This window comes from Vanellus vanellus (assembly GCF_965231255.1).
Source record: "Vanellus vanellus genome assembly, chromosome: Z".
In the NCBI taxonomy this organism is placed as follows: Eukaryota; Metazoa; Chordata; class Aves; order Charadriiformes; family Charadriidae; genus Vanellus; species Vanellus vanellus.
Window position 1 is genome coordinate 62,441,686 of NC_138908.1, and position 15,807 is coordinate 62,457,492.

The 15,807-nt window shown below is 36.5% G+C and overlaps 1 protein-coding gene across 1 annotated transcript in view; it reads right to left on the reverse strand.

Annotated features, from left to right (window-relative positions):
* The window catches only part of AP3B1 (adaptor related protein complex 3 subunit beta 1), a 165,135-nt gene that overhangs the window by 119,367 nt on the left and 29,961 nt on the right, over window positions 1–15,807 (reverse strand). Inside the window, exons 6-7 of the mRNA XM_082497703.1 lie at window positions 11,272–11,338; window positions 1,511–1,690 (exon numbers count right to left, since the gene is read on the reverse strand). Of these exons, the coding sequence (XP_082353829.1) occupies window positions 1,511–1,690; window positions 11,272–11,338 (247 nt within the window). The remainder of the gene's footprint in view (window positions 1–1,510; window positions 1,691–11,271; window positions 11,339–15,807) is intronic.

Genomic DNA, 15,807 nt, shown 5'->3' on the forward strand with positions numbered 1-15,807 from the left:
GATCTAAAAATATTTTCCTTACTTTAAGCAATTTCCTGGAAAGATGTGTTCTTACAAACATTTTAATTTTCATCTGAAATGAAAAAGGGTGTTCCAGAACACAGCTGGTAGTGCAAAAATATGATTCTACCTCAGATATTTTTGCTACATTTCTAGTTTTCTAATCATTATAACTCCTATTATTTAAGAAGTAGTGAATACAATTATAAACTAAATCAGGCTAAATTAGCTGTTTGTCCAAATATGTCTCCTTATAATTATTTTCACATCATAACTCATACATATATGAACATAGAATGCCACTGCAATTCAGTCTGATTCCCAGGCAAAGGGTATTAAAAGACAGAATTTGAAAGATAGTGATAGCTGGTGTCATTCCGTATTCCAATGCTGAAAATAAGAAGCCTTTAAAAAAAACCACAATAAGCTGCACTGAAATAACAATGCCCGAACAGAAGTGTTAAGACACATTAGCTGAGCTATAGCAGAATTACTTCACTCTAAAGAAATAGAGATAAATAAAAAATAAGAAAATTTAAAAAAAATAAAAAAAAAAAAAAAATCAAACAATGAATCTTCCTCTAAGGTTCTGAGATCACCTTACATTCACTACAAGTAGGTCCCCCCAAACATCCTTTTATGCAACTGTACAAAGTCCATCTGCAACTACTGCTGTAAAACAGTGTGTATATATATCAACGAACATGTAGATCCTTAAACACAAATTAGTTTCAAATCAAATGGTAAAAATTAACAGTAGTAACACCCACAAGCCTGTAAAAAATGCAAACAACCAGAGCCGTGGAGCAATTTGATACAGTTCTTTCCAGAAGTATTCTGTCTTTTAATTTAATTTGTTATTCAAAGTTAAATTCCTATTGAAACCAATATTAATAGCATCAATTTCTTGAGCTATTTTTTTGTTGCTAGAAGTGATAGGATTTGTATTTTGAATATCCCTTTATGTACATTTTAAGTAAGAGTAAACTCATACTTATGTAATATGAATGAAAATATCAAACAATTTTGTACATTGCACAGTTTAAAACCATATGTTCAAGTCTTCACACAGTCCCTCAGCACATAGACAAGTAGTGGAAAGTTCACTATGCTGTGATACTGAGTATTCATATCTACAAAGAAAGAAGATTCTACCCAGTTTCAAGACAGAGTGGCAAACCTTTCCGGCTCTGACTCACATAAAATCTCCTACAGCAAAAAGCCATGTTGCTCAAAGAACCACGGAAAAAGCACTCTCTCTGCTGCCGACAGGATGTGCCCAGGGTAAATCAAAACAGGTTATAGCCTGGAAGGAGAATTCTTATGCTCTGAAGAAGAATGCATGCCTTGCACTAGTGAAGCCTTAGAGAGCTAAGGCTTACACATTTGATTTCTATTTTTATTAAAGTCTGCATAAAAATGCATCTTAAAAGACTAAGTATATCCAACAATGGAATAATTCAGAATGCAAGCACATAATAGTAATTAAAAAAAAAAGTCACAAACTTACCTTCCATGGGCTTACAAACTGTGTACGTGCATATCGAGTTAACATGTGGATTATCACAACTTGACCCCACTCTTCCACGTCAACCAACAAGTTACAGAGTTTTCGGTAGTTCTTGTGAATCAGATCTATTCTATCTGGACACACTTCCTCAAATGCCATCACAACGCTCCCAGCTACCAGCTAAAAAACAAAATATAAATCAGAAGTTCAGTGTCCCTTCTACAGTTCATCCACAAGCAAGAATCAGAATTAATACTAGGAGTTCTCAGCAATTTCAAATTGTTTCTATTCAGTGAAAAGAAACAACAACAACAAACAACCCTAAGCCCACAGAAATGGTATCTTATTTAAAATAGATTTGGGGTAAGTTTATTAGAACGGAGAAAACATTTGCTGTTTCTATTACGTACATAAATCTTAGCTCCCAGCCCTGAAGACACAGTGCAATGTAAGCATTTTTTTTCTTACAGTTATAGTTTCCAAATAAATTATCAGAGAACTTGCAATTAACTCAGAAATAACAGGAAACAACAAGAAGTATAACACAGCAAAATGCCCAACAAGGTCTATTGGGATTCTCTTATCAACATGGTGTGATGAAACTAAAGAGGAGCTGGGGTAAGTTTTCCAGCACCAGTGGGACCCAAACTTCTCTCTTGAAATGGCAAAATTAACTGTCATATGAAATTCTGTATTTAGAGTTTCATGAATACACTGTGCAAAAAAAGGCAAAAAACACAGCAATACAATACAGAGATATATTAATACTTTTCCTCCAAGAACACAAGCAGAATTTCCACGTTGTTCAGCACTTCCCTAACAGTCCCAAAATTACAGGAATGGATTGTTTATACCCTGCTATGTCCTCACACACTTTTTTTGCCTCCGTAAGAAATAAATCCTTGTATATGCACAAAGATCCTCATACAGATGATGATTATAAAAATAGATATTTTTTTTCATGAGAAAATTGAATAAGATTCTCAACATTCTAACATTTCAAGGCTTACTGAAACCTTCTGATAGGGTTTTTTCTTTTAAAAATAAAGGTAACATAGTGGGGTTCCTTTTAAAATTCTGGCAGCAGGTTACTTTAACTGTGGGAAAACCGCAAAAGCTGACCCTGCATTATAAGGACATGTCATTGTGCGCCTGGAATTATTGTTCTTTCTCTTCTAATTGCTTTAATTAAGATTTGTTTTGTGTCAGAGTACATGTTAAGTCAAATAACTAAAATGATGAGACTTTATATGAAGCAGCTGATATGTATGCAGTTAGCATGCATGTAGCATAGCCTTCTGGCAGCAAATTAATGTCATATTCTATCTGAGCGTTGGGGATCTGCATTTCAACCTCTAAAATTTCCCCAATGACTTAAAGTAAGCAATTAAATAGAAGTGCAGTTTATTGAAATGGTACTTTTTGAGAAATATTAAATACAATGATATTCATATGTTACATTTTTCTCCCTGTATTTGGCTGACATTTGGTTTATTAGTATGCGCCCAACATTACAATTGAAAGAAAACAGCTCAGAATATAGTCTTGCTATTATGCTAAACAAGTTTCAGGCTCTGTGGGGATTTTATGAATTACCAATAAGAATAAACGTGAAGTTGCATTTATTGTCTCCAGCCCTGTCCACATACTGGTAACTTCTGGTCCCAGCAAGTATACAACTCATTCCAGGAAGCAAAATTTGATTATTTGATAGAGCTAAATAAAACACGCTTTACATCTAAAATAATTTGCTATTTTTTGCTGTACCACAAAAACAATAGCTTTTTTTTTTTAATGCTGTTGTATTAAACTTTCTTTTTAATAACATGCTGCAGTAAGCTATTCTGTAATTAAAAACTGCTGCAAGTTCATGCTTAGATGTGGGTTCAAAGCTCATCATAAGACAGTCATTAACTCCAGGCAAATCACCATCAGTCCTGAGTAGGTGAGATAAGTTGACGATGGAAGAGAAGAAGGGTGGGAAGAGTTCTCTGTCAGAACTCACTTGCAGCAAAGCAATTTTATCGGGATGCAAAACTCTGAACTATAGTTAAGGCCAGCTTGCAGAGGACAGCATGATGGACTTGAAGTTTTAGAAGAAAGCAATGACGCTTTTAGTCCATGGAGACATTTTTAGTCACTGTCCCATAGACTTTATTATGGATATTCTATTCCTTCACACTACAAGACAGTATAGGGTCTCTTGACAGGTTTGACATACCAAGGGAGAAAAGGAGGTAGGGAAGGGCAGGGGGAGAGAGAGAGAATGACACACAGATTTATGACTATAAGAATAGTTGCAGCCTAATATTTAAAAATACCCTTTTAGGTTCATAGGATGACACAGATGCCACTGTTCGACTGTAGTTCTGGAGTGGATACCCTTGCCTTTTACTGCTACTAGTACTGCACACACATTTTGCTGTATTTCTCTTCCATTTGGATATAATATAGTTCGAAAGCTGACATAATACATGTAACACTAGTTTAGATCTTTTAAAACTGAGCACATATCCTATGAACAACACTGGCTTTTTAAAAGTTCAGTTCCTGTGAGTAAAACACAATGATTCAATACAAAGCAACAGTCATACTGAAATACAGGAATTTAAATAATTATTTATTTAAATTCACATCAGTCACCTACTCAAGTTTACAATGAGAATGCTGTCACTTGTGAATGCTTAAAAGATATTAATAAAAATCTGAACATACACTATGAAATGCAAGAGGAGTTCATAGATTTACAAGTTAATACAGAAATTGCCATATATCATGACACTATTTAACATCTTGCCCCTCTCCCCCCATTATTGCATTTTCCAAAATTAGGCTTTTCATTTGAAAGGAGAAAAAAAAGTGAGTGTAAGACAGATTGAAAATGCACTGGTAACAAGAGGATTTATCTGAGAAAATTTCCTAATGCTTTCTTAATAAGAGATTATTTTCTAGTTGACACTGTTTCCCCTATAGTATCATCCTACTATACATCTAAACATCAGAGGAGAAACTAATAATCTCTGTTTATTAAATGCTCAACATTCCATAAAAATATTTAGAATTAAAACAAAACGATCCAATCAGAATATAAAACCAAAAAATATCGGTTTCCAAAAAACAGTCAGTTAATTTCCATCTCACTGTGTCAATAGTAGCTTTTTGTATAAAGAGAAAATATAAATCACTCCAACAAAACCAGCAATGAGCTCATCAAATTCAAATTCTGCTTTCCATTTATGTATTTTTTATATTAAAGCAATAAACATGGTACATTTGTCTTCCACTGGTTGCCACGTTTTTCTGTGCTGTTGCTATGAACTTCAGCCATTAGCTGTGCTCCAAGGTAAACTACATGAACCATCAACAAAAGTGACACCCAATCTATGGAGTTCATATTTTCTCCAGATTATCTATGCTAGTTGACAAGCTGGTAATGAAAAAAATCACACTAAGCAAATGGTTCCTCTAATAACAATAAATTTTCTATAAAATTATGAAGGGTACAAAATGTTTCCTTGCATCTATTTTGTCATGAATTCTAATTAACGCTGTGAAAACCTGAGAGTGCTGGGTCATCACAAGAAGTGCATCGAGGTTTGATTGATAATGCAGTGCAAGTTGGCCTATGCTGCCAAGATTCCTCTCTTAAATTAATGGCCACCCCACCTGCCCTAATCACACAGCCCAAATGATATTCCCCTTCTTATTTCAATTTTCTGGACGCAAGGAAACTGGAAAAGATCAGTCATTTATCTTCTAATAGCTGGATAATAGATCTATCACAATAAAACATCTGCACAAACTCAGTAATATTTTTCCACAAAAGTGAAGCTTTTACCAACATTAAATCAATAATTTAAGAAAACATTGTCTTATCCACACTTTTGGGTTCTAAATTAAAACATTAACTTATTAACAGAAGCCTACTGTTGAAAGGTAGAGAGTCCAGCTTGCTTTCTCCATTATCCCCAAATACACTGCTTTAGTTTATAAGATTAAGATCTTTATTGCAAAGCCATCACCAATTCCTAGGATCATTTTTTAATCTAAGGGGTCTCACTTCACAAGAATTTGCACTTCATCTAGTACCATGCAGTCTGCCAAAGAAATCTCAATACTCACGTGTTTGTATAAAGTCTTTTCACCCCCAAAACAGAATTCACACTAAGTTGCGTCTGTAATATTTAGGAGTAAATTATCACACCATAACAGAATAATAAATGTATTTAAATATTAGAAGTACTTTGATGTGATTAAAATATTCTCATTAGAGGAAAAAAATATTATTTAATCACAGGCTAAAGGGAAATTTAGCCTCTAGAAAAAGAGTGTAAATATTAATTTGCAATAAAAAGATTCCATGCCATAAGCTAATTTACCGTCAGTCTTCACCCAAAACTTGCCTCTATCCCTTCCCATATTACTTCACAACAGAGGTTTCCGGTAACAACAACACCAGGAGCACATATATGGTAACAGCATATGAAAGTCAGGCCAACACATTTTGAAATTTCTTTCTAACATTCTTCTGTCTTAGAAGAGTTCAAAAGCAGTGCGGCACTCTGTATACTACCTGGTCCCAGAACAGGACCTATAATAGCAACAGCTATGATATCGCACAAAATATCTCTGGCCACATATTAACCCAGTTCTCTGGATGGGGCCCAGAAAAAATTCAAATCCATGTGCATTTGTATTTCCACACAAACATCATAAACCTTCTTTATAACCGAAGTATCTGTCCAAACAAAATAAAAACAGATCAAAGTTAAAGACAGAAACCTGCAATAAATTTGGACATTTTTAATATGCCTACTATCCACACAACTACATCCCAGCTACAGGTCTACATTCTGCCTTTTCTTTTTAGATGCAGCTTTAGATACACTTAGGCATACTTTAGTTTGGACGGAGGAATACAAGTCACAAGTTCTTTTTGCTTTACGGGTTTGGACAATGGACATGATTCCTTTTCAGTATCAACATAGACTTTTTTTTTTTAGCTGCTGTAACTCAGGTATCATTAATGAATTTGATTTTTATTGTTGTTTACACAGAGTTGTAAAATACACAGGCTACAAACACAATGCAGTTCTACAGTTCTTCCCAGGATGCCAAAAGCAACTTAAGCAACCATTGTTGTTTCAGTTGGGACAGAGTTAACTTTTTTATTAGCAGCTGGTATAGTGCTATGTTTTGGATTTGGGATGAGAAATACTTTTGACAGTGCACTGGTGGTTTTAGTTGTTGCTAGGCAGTCAAGGCCTTTTCTGCTCCTCACACCGCTCCAACAGCGAGGGCTGGGGTGCAGAAGCAGTTGGGAGGGGACACAGCTGGCACAGCTGATCCCAACTGACCAAAGGGATATTCCATACCATGTGACACCATGCTCAGTATATAAAGCTGGGGGAAGAAGAAGGAAGAGGGGGATGTTTGGAGTGATGGCATTTGTCTTCCCAAGTAACCGTTATGTGTAATGGAGCCCTGCTTTCCTGGAGATGGCTGGACATCTGCCTGCTGGTGGGAAGCAGTGAATGAATTCCTTATTTTGCTTTGCTTACATGTGTGGCTTTTGCTTTACCTATTAAACTATCTTTATCTCAACCTACGAGTTGTCTTACTTTTACTTTTCCGATTCTCTCCCCAGTCCCAGCTGGGGAGAGTGAGCAAGTGGCTGCATGGTCCCATCTGCTGCCTGAGGTTAAACTACAACAGCAAGAAATCCCGCCTTAAACCCTACGCCCCAAAGCTAGATCATTAGGCTTGCTAAGTGAATGGAAAAAACAGTATTAGAGTTAAGTGATACAGAATCAACCAAAACAAAAAAGGGAACTATTTTCTTCTGAAATACCCAATTATACCTTCACACATGACTATGTGACTAGCTATATTACATTCCGAGAAAATCATTATAGCGTAAAATACACACATGCTCTTATCTTCCTTTCTACATAAAAACATGTCATCTGCTCAATTATCTAGAATTGCTAGGAAAAAAAAAAAAGGAGCAGGCATTCATGCTTTTGTACCTGCTTAACAAAAAGTCTGAGGTACTTTTTTTCTGTAGAGCAAGGGTGAAAATGTAACTAGGAGTTTCTTCAGTCTCTATAATAAAAATATTTGTAGACATCTTATCTGTTTAAAAATTAAATAACCTGGCACAAAATCTCAGCTTTGTTGATACACTGTAATTCCCAGTTAGCTACCCTTCAGGGTATGTTAACGATGGCTTGCACTTGATAACTTTGCATCTTAGATTAACTGAGAGCTTGGCTTTTAATTGAATCTTTGTGTTAAGACACTTAAGGAATAAAGTGATCTTTCATTTATCTCACCAGAAATTTTAATGAAGTGCTGGGTTAAGGTTAGAGCTCATCTTATTTTAAGTTTTGCTTACCTCAGCTTATATTAAAATTTACTACTGATTGAGACCTAAAAAATGAGCACATTTTGCACAGTCTGATAAAATGGCTTAATTTTATTGTAGTAAAATTCCCATCCAGACTGTTTCTTGCTATTTCAAATGTAAAATGACTCTAATTTAAATACATTGTGCCTTTTCTGTACAACACAAACTGCATTAACAATCCACAACAGCATGTTTTCTCTGGGAAAAAAAAAAAGGTTTATCTAAATTTAGAGGTATCTATGTTTAGTAGCTATTCTGTATCACTTTAACATAGAGATGATGTCAGTAAGTTTCAAAGACACTGCCTGAGGTGAAATGGTTACAGAAAATAAACAAATTATGAGTAAAAATTTACTTTTTATTAAAGTGAAGTCTCAAACATCTCTAAATCATGTCCAAAACAAATGGAGTAAGAACATAAAAACAAACAAAAAATCACATGGTTGATTTTCCCATAACAACATTATATACAATGCGTTATGGTTTGTCTGGGTATTATCAGCCCTTAAATACACAGAAATGTCAAAAGTAACTTGACATTTCCATCAAGGGAAAAAAGGTAGAGAACTGCTGATGTTTAACAATTCCCAAACTCACTAAGGTTCTCTCACTCTGGTAAAGACAATATTTAATGAAAACACCATCACTTTCCCAGTGAACTGATCTGCTAACATTAGTTTAAAACTATGAGAGATGACAACTAATGTTGATGTAAGGGAATAGCTTCTGTGGATTTAAATTGAACAAATCCAAAGATTAGTGTCAAGTAAACACCTGTAGTCTGAGTTCCACGTTATCAGCCTACAAATTTCAGGCCATCAGACTGTCAAACAGGCAACGAAAGCTGCAAAAACTTGACAAATACCATTAATCAAACACATGCACTTCATAAGTCTATGATAAAATACTGTTGTTCCACAGCTCAGACTGATTTGTAGAATTCCTGTGGCAACAAACCCAACAACTTTCTTCAGAGACTGCAAAATATTTTCTAAAAGCTTTTGTCTTTATGTATGTAGAAGGAGCTTTTTTGTTTATGCTAAGTGTATGAAATTCAGCTTCCCTTACAGAATACAAAAAGGTGGTTCAAATTAATACAAAATTCCCAAGCAGAGCTTAAAAAAAGTAGCCAACCTAAGGCTATATAGGCTACATATGTACACACCTGTCCATAAGGACTACCACCCATAAGCAGCTGCATCTCCTCCAAATTTAAAAGCTAAAAGTAGCTACAAGTGGCATTTTGTCTCCTCCACTACAAGCAAATTGCTATGTTCTCCAATTAGAGGCAAAGAATAAGCTTATTCAGATTGGAGTAACCTGCTAATAAAACACTTGTGCACATCCGCTTTCTGTTAGTAAATGTGCAGGCTTTCTGGGAACATTCAGTGGAACACGACAAAAGATAACTACTTAAGGTAAAGCTTTTCCATGCTAGACTGGTCTTCCCAAAGCTATCAAGGATTAAAGAGAGATTGATCCACTTTAGATCACAACAGGCTGTGGAGTCTGGGATGAAAGAGCACATGTTAATACTTGGTTTTGATTCACAAAGTCCTGAAAACAGATTTGTACAGCTCCTTTTTGGAATAATAATTTTTCATATCACTTGCTGAAAAGGTAAAACTTCTGAAGCTGACATGTCTCAGCCCAGGCTGGAACCAGGTCTGGCTAGGGAACAGACCGAGAGGAATCAGAGGGAGGAAATAGTTGCAGCATTTAACCATATTATGTCTCCAAAGAGGTCCAGAAGTCCTAATTCCAGACCATCATTCTTATCTTCTTGAATGTGCTGACAAAATAACTTCAGTTATTGCTTCAGCTGGTATCTTCATAAATACAGTGTCCATTATTCAGTGTCACAGAGGTGCCAGAATTGTCGCACATACTAAGCAACGAGCATTAATCCCCTTATAAGTAACTCCAAGCGCCAAGATCAGTGTGCCCAGGAAAAAGAAGATCCAAACCTACACTATGCTTTTTTCCTCTAACATCTTGTTAAAGTAAATGCGTAAATGACTAGTTGTTGCATAACTTGCCATTTACCATAAGCAATAAGTACTAGGAACCAGAGTGAAAGCTCATGGATTTTATTTTCTTGTCATCAGCAATAAAAAGAAACAGAGATGGCTTCTCAGACCTTTATGCCTCCACAGGTATAAAGAATGTAATCTCACATTCACAGATTGCATGCACACCAAGAGCATGAACCACGAAAAGAAAATACACAAAGAACCACTGGGGGGCAACTCCACAGAAGCACAAAGGCCTCTGACAAATGAATACAGGTCAAGCATAGATGCAGTCAGGAGAACTAACTAGCTGATTTACTGTCTGCTGAGCCATTAAGCGCTGACATTCTCCTTCAGTAACCCTTCAGTGGAAGTTGCAAGATGTCTTTTAGAGAGCAGCACCATTTATGTCCTGGACACCTGGACTGTGCTAGAACAACAGATGACATATTCCTGTATGTTACAAAAACACTTGGCAAATAGGAGACGAAGCAACACGCTATCTCGTACCTAGTAATACTTTCATTTACTCAAAAAAGGATTACATTCACTAAATTAGTAATCTGAATAAGAAGAACAAGAGAATGTTTTAATTTACAACTTTTTTTCTATTTGAAGGCTATCTTTGACTCCTTACTCAATCACCTTTCTGGCTTAGACTTGGGAAACTTATTTGTAGGGTGCAGGAAAAAAAATAAATAAAGTGTGTGACCATTGCAAGATATCCAGGAGTTCATACAGAAAACCTGTACCTATATAGGGCAGGGAAAATATAACAGGAGTGTTAAATTTACAGAAATTGTCCCAGGACATTTGTTTTACTTACCAGATTGGAAATAAGGATATTTGCAAGAACAAACAAGTGCACAGCAAGTATCATTGTTTAACAATTGTACACACTACAGGGCAGACTGACTTCAACAGGCATACCGTGCATTGTACAGAAGTAATTTATTCTTATAGTACCACAAACAAATTGAAATGACCTAGCTAATTTCTCACTGACAAGTGTCTATACATAGACACTTGTACACTGATTCATATAAGTATATAACTTTCATTTTCAAATGAAAGTATGTTTAAAGAAGCACACACAAAAACGTGCTAACAATCAGATGAAGAATACCCCTGATGCAAGTACAATTACCAGCCTTATTAAAGGAGATGGTCACTGTTACAGTCATAGTATAATGCATAAATACATGACGATACTTCTATCTAAAAACATATAAATCCACATCAGCAAGGGTTAGGAAAGTGTATTATGTACTGCTGAATGACAGCCTCAGGAGTAAACACTTTAAAAATATACGCATATGTAATAGCGTACTGTTTCTTACCGTACTTCTGTCCTTCAAAAGCTTTTCTATCACTTCAATTAACATTTCCTTTTGCTCTGGATCAAGACTAGAAGGAAAAATAAAAATTCTTTTTATTCATTTGGTCAGACATATCCAAAATTAAAAGATGTTAGGTTTGTTGACCTTTAGACACAAGCTGGGAGCCAAAAGCATTGAAAAAAACACTTCCAGAAAAATCAAGTATTCCAAAGAACTGATTGTAAAAGAACTTTATTGAAAATAAAGTTAATCATGGAATATAGAACTGAATTGAAGGAGTATAAAATTAGATTATAAAGATTAACTTTATGTTACCACTTATGTGTGTTCTGTAAGAATCTTAATACTTAAACTCATAAAAATTTTAGGTTTTAAGAAACATTAAGACAGGCTAACCCATTAGGGAGAATTTGACTGAGATTCAGATGTTAAGTCACAAGGACCTCACTGCTTTTGCAGAAGGGAATTTCATCCTGAATGAATTCAGCAGTGAATGAACATTAGGACAAAGCAGAATCATACCTTTATTATCTAATTATAACGCTTCAAGTAAGACACTTCATTAACTTCACTAATTTTAGTCAGAAGTATTGGAACTCAAAAATCTGGGCATTGTATTCAAGTGTATCTATACAAAGCTTGAGTGCAAGCTGATGAAAAAGAAACTGTTTGAAGTCCTATACAAATAGTAAAAACAAAAGTTGCAAACATCAATCTTTGTACTGTCCTTTTCATATTCAAAAAGCAGAGAAAAATTTGCCAGAAACATCTATTATAGTCAAGCTTGCTTCTTAAGTGGGTCAGGACCAACTTTTCATTCCAGCTGCTTCTTCATTATGGATCTATAGAGCACGGAAGAATTCAAAGCCAAGGCAGAAGAAAATACAAGGAGAAAGCAGGTAGAAAGAGCCATACAGTTGTGTAGTTCTATGCCTTTGAAAAGTCATTATTAATGTGGATACAATTACGGATAAGTAAGGAAATATTTGGTCATTATTGTATGCTTCAGTTTTAACGCTGAGCGATGAACTGCCCTAATGCACAGTATATCCTTTCCAGCTACAGATCCACGAAGTATCTAGCTGCATACTACTTTGCTAAGGCTCTAATACCTAGGGATACTAGAACATGCTAAATGGATAACAAAACAGATAAGCCATCATCAGCATAAGCAAAGCTACAGAGCATTGTTCCATAAGTACTTTTATGATCACCTTTTGTTCCAACTCCTATTTTTATCAAAAAAAAGTCTACTGGATCTTCTGCCAAGGACCAAGACCTTCAGAGGAACAGCCAAAAGTCTTTCTAATAGGCCTTACTTTAAATTTTATACTAATTTTGCAAATTCAAAGAGAGAAAGGAGTACTTATTACTGACAAACTTTAAAAAAATACCAATTTTGTTACGTGGGAAGAAAATCTTTAGTAAGGGTGCCAATAACTGAATTCACATTCCTCCCCCTCCTCTCTCCTGATGTTTTAGATAAGGAACAGCCTAAACAGCTCAAAATAATCTGCTCCCATTATAGTATCTACCAGTAACAGTATGGAATCTCTTAATACTAGTGATGGGGCTTACAAGAAGTCCTTTTCCAAATCTCGCTGTACACGCAAGTACACGGTAGAGTTTTCTATTGATAGACAGAAGATACTAATAGCTTTGAAATGCACTCTAAGTGAAATAAGCAAGAGGTCTGACATTTTCAATGATAAAATTACTCCAATGTACCTGGCAATGTTGATTGCATTGGGTGCAAATGTTGCTGTTCACACTATGCCTGAAATCTTTTCTGTTTGATATGTAAGCTTCCTGCTGTTAGGATTGATTGAACCACTAATGAACAAGCTCTTCTAGGTCAGACATCCATCCAAACACCATGACACTAAATGTAAGGAAGATTGGAGTATCGAACCTCCATCCAGAAGTCTGACTGGAGCACTAACTGAACCACAGGACTATCAAACAGGTAGAGAAGTCATGGAAATCAAAAAGCAAATGGCGCATACAGGCACTATAAGAATAAACTGTTACTTCTTCTTACTCTAATGCTCACAGAAGATGGAGTAATTAAACGTAGGAGAGCATATAAACTGTTGACTAATCTTCACATCAAAAATCCACCCCCTCCAGAATTCTGGTTTTGACAGACTTCAGAGCAAGTCTTCTGAAATTACTTGCTCATTACAAATAGGCCAAAAGACAGTCTTGCCACCAGTATATGATCTGTATCACTGAATTGTGGAGCTACCAGTTGTGATCCTTGTTGAAACATCTGCTGAGACTGCCTATTAAAGACTCTTATTTGCAGGCAAGGCAACTGGGCCTGCTGGTGGAGAAATTAATTCCCCAGTTCCCAGTACTGCTGCTTCTTCAAGGAATCCAGAAAACTACACTCTCTCTCCTTTGGTCCTGCTGTAAACCAGTGCTATCAGATATGGCATTTGTACAAGTAAATTCTGAAAACATAACAACAGAAGTTCATATGCTTTCTATAAGCAGTTTCCAAATCCTACTACCAAGGACACAATTGTTAGTTATAACTCCACTCACAAGTAACCACGAAGCTTATTCTAGCCCAAGTGAGGTGAAATGTGCAGCTACAACAGCAGTTTGAAAACTTGCATTATGATGCCTAGGATGTTCACATGAAGTGAAAACTTGTGAAGGATGTACAGGCCCTCCAAAGCATTAAGGACACCTTTTATAGAACATTATTTTCATTAGTTTTTCTTTGCTATGTGAGCTAGATGTCCATTTTACTACCAGTCAGGAATTCATGGAAGCTAGAAAAGAGTGAGGCCAGTTTCTCCAGATTGTGCTGCTGTATTTTTTACCTTGTACCTTATTTTTTACCATAAAACATATGGTATTTGTAAGGATGACTTCAAAATCTTGCCACTGACATCATATAAGCATAGGATACCATATGAACCAGAGATAAGAAAAAATGGAAATTACATTTCAAGATGCAATCATATCTGGAGACTGGACGAAAGATGGATAAAGGTCTTTTAGTAATAGAATCAGATTTCAGCATCTTCCAGTTTTGTACCAATCACGAATCAGCTCTTTGATCTGGACTACTAAAATAAACTTTGCCTATCATTAAGAGAAGAAATGGAAGCATCAATTTAAGCTAATATTCTACAGAACAGCCTGCTGTCCAGATAATGCTGTGCCATGCTGGCACTGACAGACCGTTACTGTCAAACTCCTCCAGATAATTTTGATACTATGAGGAAATCAAAGGACATTATGTGTATGGAGAATAATTCAGGCCAAAAAGTCTTCTGTGTGCTGGAACCAGATGCTTAAAAAAAATATAAGCTTCTCAAATAGCAGGAAGGGACTTAAAATCCATTCCCTCTTGTTATGTTATGTGATAAAAGGCTTGTCTGCACACAGAGGAGTACAGAGGTGGGAGAAACTCCAATAGCCTGACCCAGCTACTCCCAGGGCTATCGCATGAGAGCACTCAGCACATTAAAACAAAAAAAAAAAAAAAAAAAGAAAAAAAAAATCACCAGAAGGTAGAAGCCCCTGCCCAAATTCTTCAGAGACCTGCCATGGAAAAGCCATCAGCTTTATGGTCCTGAAATGAACCTATCATGACTAAGAGAGGCTCCCCAGAGCACTTTTCAGACTTAGGGGTGGTACTAGCTACAGGGCTATGAGACTTACTACGTGATGCCAGAAAGAGCATTTTGGGATTGTACAAGATTTACTATGGGATGTTTATGGGAGAAATGAAAGGAAGCAATCTAGATGATTTCAGGAGGAACAAGCGTAGGAAAATGAAGGGATATATGCATAAAAGGAACCAGTTGCATGTAAATATTTTGCTATTCAGCATGCTTGTCTGGCCGTGCTCTGCACTTGATGACCACAGCCTGTTCTGTCTTCTCATTACGGTCTATTTCTAACTATTTTCCTGGGTTAGGCAGTGTCTATTCTGCGTGCATGCGTGATATGGAAGCCTAAGCTTCAGGAACTGGAGTCGGACCATGGGTTGTATGGACTTGTTTAACTGCAGTACCATCAACCAGAGTAAGTATGTATGTCAGTGTGTGACTTAGAGAATATCAAGCCAGACTAGGTGGCTTGGGAAGCCTGGTATTGAAGTGGAGCTGTAAGTCTGGGCTGGACATGTGTGGGTGTCTCCGAGTGAGACAACTGGAGATTTTGTCTACCAGAGGGACCAGGGCACCCAGGCCAACTATTGCAGAGACTATAAGGTGTGCAGGTTGACTGAGATAACCATTTGTGTGTCTCAGTCTCTCTGTTTCTCTCTCCTCTTTCTTTCCACCCAGTGAGAGACAACTGGAGACAAAGGGATATAAGGGCCCATTACTGCATAGTCTGAGTGTCTAAACCCAGCTACTATGGGATTCACAGTGTCCGAGTGAAAGGGTGGGGGCACGTGTGGGTCTGACTGATGGGGTGTGTAACAGCAAGTGCAGTAGGGTTGCACTGTGCACTTGTATGTGCAGTGACTAGGGAGACTGGGGATCCAAGGCCAGTTACAGGAAAGACTGA